This window comes from Squalius cephalus (assembly GCF_949319135.1).
Source record: "Squalius cephalus genome assembly, chromosome: 3".
Classification (NCBI taxonomy): Eukaryota; Metazoa; Chordata; class Actinopteri; order Cypriniformes; family Leuciscidae; genus Squalius; species Squalius cephalus.
Window position 1 is genome coordinate 8426075 of NC_137124.1, and position 10614 is coordinate 8436688.

At 40.0% G+C, this 10614-nt stretch overlaps 1 protein-coding gene across 2 annotated transcripts; it reads left to right on the forward strand.

Moving 5' to 3' along the window:
* The first annotated feature begins 596 nt into the window (after positions 1-596).
* LOC307155027 (uncharacterized protein) lies at positions 597-10407 on the forward strand. Of its 2 annotated transcripts, none has more exons than XM_079865328.1 (3): positions 597-943; positions 2054-2818; positions 4453-10407. In XM_079865328.1, exons 1-3 carry the CDS (start codon positions 910-912, stop codon positions 9876-9878), a joined length of 6225 nt encoding a protein of 2074 aa, XP_079721454.1. In that variant the 5' UTR covers positions 597-909; the 3' UTR covers positions 9879-10407. The 2 variants fall into 2 exon arrangements, with proteins under 2 accessions (XP_079721454.1, XP_079721453.1); XM_079865327.1 differs by having other exon boundaries at positions 775-952.
* Positions 10408-10614: the final 207 nt, after the last annotated feature.

A 10614-nucleotide genomic window follows, 5' to 3' on the forward strand; every position in this document is an offset into this window, starting at 1 on the left:
AACATCTAGACATCCTTAAAGCAAGATATATTCACCCGAGAAGCAAAAGATGATGCATACGATATTAAGCATAGAATATAAGAGCATTTCATCTTGTTCCATTTTCTAATGTCCATTTTCGCACTGCATTATGGCTCTAATGGGCAGTTTGAGTCATTGCTTCAGGCATTCTATATGGAAAAAATCCCATTTTGCCAATGTTTCTGAGGGAAAACATGCTGTTCAGACCCCTTCGGATGCTTTGGGAGACTATGAGTCACAGCATTAGCTCACCTTTACATTGGAGAACAGGCAACTTTCTTTCACCATGAACTTTAATTCAGAAGATGTAATGCTTTTGGTACAATACAAGTGCTTGTCAAAGCAGTTTGAACTTAGCAAGTTACATCTAGTTGCATAACAGAGGGTGGATGCAGTCCACGGCTTATAAATGGGCTTTTCATGAACTTTTTTGGTGGGCCAAAACTAAAAGGTTAGGGTTATGAGCATATATGTTATGTTATTATGCATATATACCTGATCAAGACACTTCCACTGAAATACAACATCAAAAAACACAAATAAGCCTTCCTGATGACCAAATAATATTCGAAACAAAGCTTTATGATATAGAGCTAGTCAATACACATCTGAAATGAGCAACACTGACCACAAGGCTCCTTTTGATTTCCGCCATACCCATGCGAGCAGAACATGGTGTTTCCTGTGCGAGTTTCAGAAAACCACAGGTTAGTCACGTGAACAAGCTTCCACGTTCAGCGCTTTGTTCCGCTCTGCTGTCGTTCCATGCAAATAGGAAGTGAATCGATTATGCTTGAAAGAAACTGAGGCGTAAAACGATGCCAATGTAAGACAATACAGCTCAAAACGAAGAGCGAACGGAGGACGAAGACAGACAGACAGACAGAGATGGAGAAACAGAAGGAGGATCCCTCGTTCTTGGGTGAGCAAAGTATGATCATGATTGAAGAGAGACCACTGAAGCTGATGTACACATGCACACATTTGTGAAAACATGTCTGAACTTCTTTGCATTAGACAAACGATATATCAAAGCAAGTGTTTGTATCCTCAGAGCCTTTTTTTCATTTACTAACGACAAACCAACACAAAGTGTCACAATACTCAGGAATAAGAGGAACCTCTATTCAAAAGGTACATTTTTGGACCTTATTTACCCCTAATGGCTGCATATTAGTACCTTAAAAGGTACATGTTAGTACTTAATTAGTGCCTTTGGTACTGCCCCACTAACAGCTTTTGTGCCTTTTCTTTCTGAGAGTCTACAGACTGACTCATTTTCAACACCCAAATGGCTTTATGTCAAATGTTTTGCTTGAAAGGTGTGTTTTTGCTATCATACTTTAAATGAATGATACTTGCTTTAATATGTTGCCATTTAATGCAATAAAAATCAGATATTTTTAAGTGTGGCTTATGTCTGTAATTAACTTTTGGGGTCACTGCATAATCTTCTTCCAAAGGGAGATTCAGGCTTTGTCTCACTAAAAAGACAGTGATATGACAACTGTAAACTTTTTTTATTTTTATTTTTTTATAATATAATAAAAAATTACACTTAATTAAATATACCATACATGCATATATACTACCATTCAGAAGTTTGAGTGCAGTAAGATTTTTTTTAAGTCTCTTATGCTCAACAAGGCAGCATTTTTTTGATCAAAAATACAGTAAAAACAATGTATCTAATTGAATATATTAAGATGTAATTTATTCCTGTGATCAAAGCTGAATGTTCATCATCATTACTCCATTCTTCAGTGTCACATGATCCTTCAGAAATCATATGATGATTTCTGATTATTTTCAATGTTTATTATATTTTTGTAGAAACTATGATACATTTTTTTCATGATTCTTTGATGAACAGAGTTCAAAAGAACAGCATTTATTCAAATTGAAATGTTTTGTACATTACAAATGTCTTTAAAATCACCTTTGCCCAATTTAATACATCCTTGCTGAATGAAAGCATGAATTACTTTTGAACGGCAGTGCATTAAAACTAAACATTACCTATCCGTCACAGACAGGAGGCCGCAGACAGTTGAGGCAAATGGAGGAAGTCTTAGTCACCAGCCGTCTCCTCTTCCTGAACTCCGTGTGGTTTTACTCGGCCGCAAAGGTGCCGGGAAGAGCTCAGCTGGAAATACCATTCTAGGCCCGGCAGGAGGGTTTGAGTCGAATAAAGCGACCGAGGAGTGTGTGAAGAGGCGCGCCGACGTGGAGGGAAGGCGCGTCACGGTTGTGGACACACCAGGATGGGAATGGTACTATCCGGTGAACGGGACTCCCGGTTGGGTGAGGAGAGAAACGAAGCGAAGCATGTCCTTGTGTCCGCCAGGCCCTCATGCCGTTCTTCTAGTGGTGCGATCCTGTACGTCAGTGACAGCCGACTACCATCAGCAGATCGAGGAGCACCTGGAGCTTCTGGGAAAAGCGGTGTGGGATCACACACTGGTGCTGTTCACACGCGGGGACGAACTGGGCTCCGTTCCCATCGAACAGAGGATTCGAAACGGCGGCAAGGCCTTCCAGAGGCTCCTGGAACGATGTGGGAACCGGTTTCATGTTCTGGAGAACAAGAGGCGCGTCGATGATGGATCGCAGGTGAAGGAACTGATAAAGAAGTTGGATGAGCTGGTCGGAGAGAGAGGAGGGAGATATTATGAGATGGATGTGCTGCTTCTGGAGCTGGAGGTGGAGAGTAAACGGAGGGCGAGAGAAAGGAGGAAGAAACAGAGGCTGATGGAGGCGCAGACGCACAGAGGAACCATCAGAGCCGTGCTGACGAGTGAGTGGACGGCATGCAGATATATAGATAAGATAGATAGATAGATCAAATATATAAATACAATGCATGTGAAAAGTGTTCTTCCTCAGTATTTTTGTCTTGTTTTCCAATACAAATATCTAAACATGCTTAAGCAAGGTCTGGCACTACTAAGATATAATATATAAATAACATTTGTTTGGGTCAAAATGACCCGAACAGAGGATTAAGGGTTAAATTGAGATACTTTATTTACTTTAGAAGCAAAATTACATAAGATATTAAGCCTTAAAAATGTACCTAAATGAAATGAGTATATGCTTTAAAAAATGTCAAGGGTGTAAGAAAAATAAACTTGTTTTGCCTTTTAATTAATTAATAAATAAAGTGATTTTTTTTTCTAAACTCACTTTATTTTGGGAATATAATATTTAACAATATACAATATATTTATTTATTTTTTCAGATTATCATGCATCTTAATTTAAAAATATTTAGAAAATTGGACTGGAAAACAAGATAAAAGTATTTTTTGCAGTGCATCAAATTCAACAGACAGACTTTACGGTATCTGCAGAAGTCAAAACTAAATTCTAACTGTGAGTTTGGGATACTTGTTTCTCTACAGAGGAAAACTATTCAGTTTTCAGTATTCAGATGGATAAATTCACTAAAACGAACCAATTGAAAAGAAACTGGTTTAAAAAAAATATTCAGTCACAAAAGAATGATTTATACAAACATCTTACTCTAGCTGATGAAAATTTTAGAGCAGAGCATAGTTATTAGGTACAAACAAATAATAATTCACTATAGAAATGTCTATTACTTTAGACTTAATTCCATTAATTTTGCTACGGCAGTGTACAAGACACATTTTCATCACCTAGAAATGAACATTTTGTCATGATTTACTCACCTCATGTTGTTCCAAATGCGTATGTATTCATATACATCTGTGAAACACACACACACACACACACACACACACAGTTAATGTTGCACTTTTTCACACACTGCAAAACAAAACAAGCCAACAAACAAAAGAACCATAAAAGAAAAAAAACATAAAAATACCTCTATAACTACTATGGAAAAATCTTCCAGTCCACCATAGCTTAAAACATAATTCATGCTTGAGTTTAATTCAAGCTTGGCCCATTTACACACATTGCACTAGGTGTGATGTCACTGATGTAAATCAGCATTGTTCCTCACACAAAACAACACACTAGTTTGGAACAAGATGAGTAGGAGCAACTAAAAGATTTGTCAAATTATTTATTTGTCAGCATTAATATGTAGTTAAAAACAGTCACATGTATATTAGTGCTGTTACGGCAAACAATCTTTTTCTCCTCAAAAAAAAATAAAAAATAAAAATACTGACCATTTAAAATGAGCCATTATGTAAATCCAAATTATGGAATTACGTAAATTCTAAATGTGACTTGAATGCATGCAAGCACTACAATTTTGTACCGTTTGAATATAGGCCTACATAATACATTAACACAGTGATGCAGATAACCTTTGTTTGGCAAAAAGACTTAATAATAAAAATGCATCTAAATGATATGTCAACAAAAGCCATTATTCACAAGTAACCACTTCATTTAGTTGTTTCTGTGTATTGTGTCTCCTGTCCCTGCTAGACGATAATACTCAAACTGAAGACATGGATGAGAGGAATCTCTTCTCCAGAGGTTCACGGCGTCTCCCGGAGCTGAGACTGGTTCTGCTGGGAGAGAGAGAGACGGGGAAAAGCTCGGCTGGGAACGCCATCCTCGGAGGACCGGGATACTTTCAAAGTGAAGAGGCGACGGAGGAGTGTTCGAGACAGCAGATGGAGGTTTCTAACAGACTGGTGACGGTGGTGGATGTGCCGGGATGGGAGGGCGGACCGGAGGGAACAACTCCAGAGAGAGTGAAGCGAGAGATCGGAATGAGTGTGATGCTGTGTCCTCCCGGACCTCACGCCTTTCTTTTGACGTTGCGCGTAGATGCGTTTGTCCAAGCCCAGTCGGTGCGGGAGCACTTGGAGCTTCTGGGGGAGACGGTTTGGAGACATACGTTTCTTCTGTTCACGAGAGGCGACCAGCTACGAGAGGGAGTCACGATTGAGCAGCACATACAAGGAGGAGGAAAGGAACTTCGCTGGCTGGTGGAACGATGTTCAAATAGGTTCCACGTCATCAGCAGCAATTCTTATTTGGAACCTCGGAATTCCAAGACACAAATAACGGAACTTCTGGAGAAGATTGAAAAGATGGTGGCGGGAAATCGATGCGAGGCCTTCTCGCCACTAGTGCATGAGATTCAAGAATTAGGAAGACAAAAAAATGAGAAATTTCAACTGAAGGTCAAGGAGTTTAATGAGAAGCTTCAACGGCAGGACGAAGAACTGAAGAAGATGAAGGAACGAGAGGTCAAGAGCATTCGGTGGTTCTTCGAAAGACGCAAGAAGGACAAAGTGCAGTCTCCCGGGAAGGCCGAGAGGGAAGAGGCGCCGTACAAAGGCGAAGACGACAGGAGAAGTATGATGGGCGAGCTGGAGGAGAGGATGGCGTGGTTAACGGAAGACAAGGAGCGAGAGATACAAGACCTGAGCACAGAAATTAGCAAAGTCACGATGACTCACCATCAGGTACTGAAAGAGAAAGAGCAACTGCTAATGAGATTAGAGGAACGAGAGCGCGAGGGGGAAGAACTTAAAGAGAAAGTGGACGAGCTTCAAATTAAACTGCTAGAACTGGAGCGCTTGGGTGCCGCGAAAGAGCAAGAACGAAAAGAGAGAGAGGCCGAAATTCAGCGAGCACACATGGACGAGAAGAATGAACTTAAAAACAAATTGTTGGACGCTGAGAAAGAGAATGATAGGACGAGAGGAAAGGCTGAGGAAACTCAAAAAGAGATGGATGCATCACAACGCAGGTACGAAGAAGAGGCCAGGCAGCAAAAGCAAGAGATGGAGAGCAAACTGAAAGAGAAGGACAGTGAAATTGAAAACATTTTAAGAGAAATCGAGGAGGTGAAACTTAAGGCTGAGAGCAGAGAAAGAGAACAAGGTGAGATATTCAGGGAAAAAGTTGAGAAGAGAGAGAAAGAGATGGACAAGCTGAGAGAGGTAATAGAGATGATGACACAAGAGATGGAGCAGCTACGAATGTCCTATCGAGAGCAAGTGAAAACAACAGAAGCCGAGAGAGAAATGCATGGAGACGTTATGGAGAAATACAACACGCTCATTGATAAACTTGTAGGGAAAGACAAAGAAATAGAGCGAACGATGAGAGAGAAGGAAAAAGAGCTGAATCGAAATGCTGAAACGCAAGAGAAGCTTCAGCAAAAAGAAGATGAAATAGTCAAATTGAGACAAAGAGATCAGGAAAAGGACAGAGAATTGGAGACGTTGAAGCAAAACATTGCCGAAAAACAGAGGGATACAGAAAAGTTAAAAGACACTGTCCAGGCAAATACTGATAAACACACAGCAGAACTTAAAGTTTTGGAGGAAGAGTTGAAAGCAAAAGAAGATGAAATTGACAAGTTAAAACAAAGAAACCTAGAGAATGACAAATGCATTGATAAACTAAAGCAAAACATTAGCGAAAAACAAAATGACATTGAAAAGTTAAAAGACAGTGTTCAGGCACATATTAAAGAAAATGCAGCTCAACTAAAACATCAACAGGAGGAATTCGAAGTAAAAGAAGAGGAAAATGAAAAATTAAGACAGAGAGACCAGGAGAAAGAAAGAGAAATTGACATTCTTAAGCAAAACATTAGCGAAAAACAGAAAGACATTGAAAAGTTAAGAGACTGTATTGAGTCGCATACTGAAGAAAGTGCGGCTCAACTGAAGCATTTAGAGGAAGAGCTGAAAATAAAAGAAGAGGAAATAACCAAATTAAAACAAAGAGACCTGGAGAAAGACAATGAAATTCACACACTTAAGAAGAATATTATTGGCCAACAGCAGGACGCTGAAAAATTGAAAGACAGCATTCAGTCAAATATTGAAGAAAGTGCAGCTCAATTGAAACGTTTAGATGACGAATTCAAAATAAAAGATGAGGAAATAATCCAATTAAAAACAAGAGACCTGGAGAAAGACAGAGAAATGAACACACTGCGGGAAAATATTTGCGAAAAACAAAAAGACATTGAAAAGTTAAGAGAGAGTTTTCAAGCACATATTGAGGAAAGTGCAGCTCGCCTAAAACATTTAGAGGAGGAGCTACAAACAAAAGAAGAAGAAATAGCCAAATTAAATCAGGGAGATATGGAAAAAGACACACTGCTGCAAACAATCAATGAAAAGCATATAAGAGACATAGAAAATTTGAAAAACAGCATTCAAGCAAATACTGAACAAGGTGCTGTTCAAATAAAACTTCTAGAGGAGGAGTTTGACGCAAAGATGGAGGTCTACAAAAGAAAGAATACGGTGATGGAAAAGGAGATGGAAAATATAAAGAAACAGTATGAGGAAGCAAGAGTAATAATTGAGATGAAAGAGAATATCATCAGTCAGTTACAACAGCAACAAGCAGACACTGAAAGACGCTCAGAAGAGCTGAAACAACAGCATAGTAAAGAGCAAATGCGTAACGACGCCCTACAAAACGTGAACGCAGAACTGGAGAAAGAATTCGAAGAGCTGAAGTGTAAGTGTGAGGGACTTCAGACTCAGTTGAAGACTTCAGTTGAGCGCTATGAGATACAGATGAAAGAAATGAACGGGTTAGAACAACAGCTAGACGAGTTAAAACGGCTGCTGGAGGAGAAGGAGAAAGAGAAAGAGAGTGATATGCAAGACATGAAGGTGTATTATGAGAAAAGACTGAGAGAAAGGCATGAAGAGCATGAGACGGAGAAAGAACAAGAGCTTTGCAGGAGACAGAGGGAGGTAGAAAAGAAAGAAGAGAAATTAGCTCAAAACAAACAAGATTTGTTAACTAGAGAGGGTGAAATTAATAGGAGAGAACAAGCGCTAACAGATGAAAAGCAGGATTTGGAGGTGCAAATGTACAGGATTAGAGAAGAGGAGAAGAATCTGGAAAACGAGGGCCAGAATAACGAACGTTTAGCTGTAGATCTGATGAGAATGAGAGAAGAGATTGAGAAAAGAGCAGAAGAGCTTATGGTTCGAGAGGAAAAATTAAAGGAGCAAGAGCAGCAGATAAAATGTCGAAAGGATGAACTACAAGCAATGGAGAGGATATTGGAGAACAAGGAGTTGGAAATGAAAGACCTGACTGAAAAGCAGGAGAAAAATATGGAAAATCGTAGAGAGCAGATAGAAAGGAGAGAGCAAGAGCTGTTTGAAATGGAGGAGACATTTGTTAAAGAACAACACAGGCTTAAGGGAGAAGAAAAATCCTTGGAGATGCTCAAAGCAAATCTGGAAACGAGAGAAAATGAGCTAAATAAACGAGAGCAGATGTGGGAAGTAAAAACCCATGAACTTTTAAAGAGCTCAGAGGAACTTGAAAATAACAAACACAACGCAGAGAAACGGCAAGCCGAGTTGAGCAATGAGGAAAATTATCTTCTGCAAAAAATAAAAGGATTACAAGAAAGGGAGCGAGAACTTGAACTCAAAGGTCAAAGGCTGAAGGAGCAACAACGAGACATGGAAAAACGGGACAATACTCAGCATGAACATGACCTGGAGCTTGAGAGCATTAGAGAAGCGTTAGGAAAAAGGGAGCAAGTGCTGATAAAAGGCGAAGAAGTGCTTTCTCAAAGAGAGCAAAAGCTGAAAAGTGAAGAAATCTATTTAGAGAAAAGAGAGCAAGTCATGCAAAAACGGGAAGAACAGCATGAAGACTTGTTACGCGGTCTGAAGAAACAGCAGGATGTTTTGAAAGACAGAGAACGCTCTTTAGACACCAGAGAAACAGACCTGCGTCAGCTGGAACTGGAGCTCGCTACGAAAGATAATAAAAACAAATTTCTGCAGAACCAAGAATTAGATCTAAAGAACAAAGAGAGCGATTTTGAGGCCAAAGCCCAAATGTTAGAGCTCCTAAAATCAACACTAGACGTGAGAGAAAAGGAGATTGAGGAACGTCAAAACCAACTGGACGGCAGAACGCAGGAGGTAAATAATGAACAAGACAAGCTGGAAAAGAAGCGAGAGGAACTTGAGAAATGGGAGAAGTATTTGTATAACACAGAGCTCAAATTGATACACAAAGAGCCTTCCTCAGGGTATCGCCCATGGACAAACAGCGCTGAAATGAATGGGAAACAAATGGAAGGTGAAGACATCCATCAAATGCATCAAGAAATAGGAGTGGATGGTGGCATTTGCGATGCAAAAGACACAAGATGTGAAGAGCGATCAGTGTTGGCTACTAAAAACTGTGCAAACAACAGATCGGAGAGGGTTAAACGAATTCTGAAGGCCAAGCAAAATGAGGAAGATGGTGAGATTGAAAATTCTGAAGGCGAAAGTGAGGAAGACTTCTTTGAATCTTCAAGCATCAATTTCCAACCTACCGGACGTTCACCCTGGCCCGTATCTGATCTAAGGCTTATGCTTTTAGGAGACTCCTGGTCGTCCCGTCATCCAACGAGATGCACCATCGTGGGGCCTGATGCAAATGGATGCAACCCTTGGAGAGGAGAGATTTCCGGCAGGCAAGTCACTATTGTAGAGTCTCAGGGCCTGAAATGGAGATCTGGGATTGACAGTAAAGGCACGTTTCAAAAACATCTCTCTCAAAGTGTCTCTCTGTGTCAACCTGGACCACATGCATTCATCCTGGTGATTCCCGCTTATTTATCCTTCACTGGTCAGTACAGGCGTGCAGTGGAACGTACCTTATCAGCGTTAGGAGAAACATCATGGAGCCACACTATTGTTCTGCTCACCTGGGGGGAAACTTTAGGAGAGAGCGGCCAGCAGCACGTGAAGAGAAACGGTGACCTGGAGCGGCTGGTTCGGAGGTGTGGGAATAGATGCCACGTGCTTGACAACAGATATCGGGAATCTCACGTGGTTAAGTTGCTGGAGAAGGTTGAGGAGATGCTTGGAGGAAACAATGGATGTTACTACAAACTGGACTGAAAAAGAGTGTTGGGAATTTAAAGAGAGCCTTAATGACTGTGAATGACTGTTAAATTATGATAAAGACCTACCTGGTACATTGTCTTGACATTCTTGGCTTTAAACAATATTTATGTGTTTAGGAGTACAAATTAAATTAAACAAGATTTTCAAAAGAGTTTAAAGTAAAATGTGTTTATGTACAATAGAGTAGGCCGAACTACAGCAAACATGCAAGTATAATTCACACTCTTAACAGACGGTGGCGCACTTGTACTAAAAGTTCCACTAGGTCGTTTCACAAACAATACTGCTTTTCACAGTATTTTATAATCTTTAGCTAATTTATTAGCAAATGTGAGGAAGGATACGCTAGTTTCTCTCTTTGTAATACAATACAATGAGTAAAGTGCATGGTTAATTTCCAAAACGCCTCACGTAAACATAACTTTTTGTATGTTTAACGATCATTTCAGTCTAAAAATGAATCATAAAGAAGCCGAGCTCCTCATAATGTGTTGCGAGATTGGAACGATATAAAGACGACAAATTACTCACATTTAACACCGATTCAAGCATATTCAGGGATTCTCCGGAACATAAACAGAATGTAGGCTACTTTCCATAAGTGCCTCGGTGAAGTGGCGTCTTGCTGTGCATCCGCTGCGATCCTGACAGGTAAATTATTACCTTAAAAATATTGGCCAGTTTCGTCTGAAAGAGAAACCCTTCCCATCGACTGAAAACACACATTTAA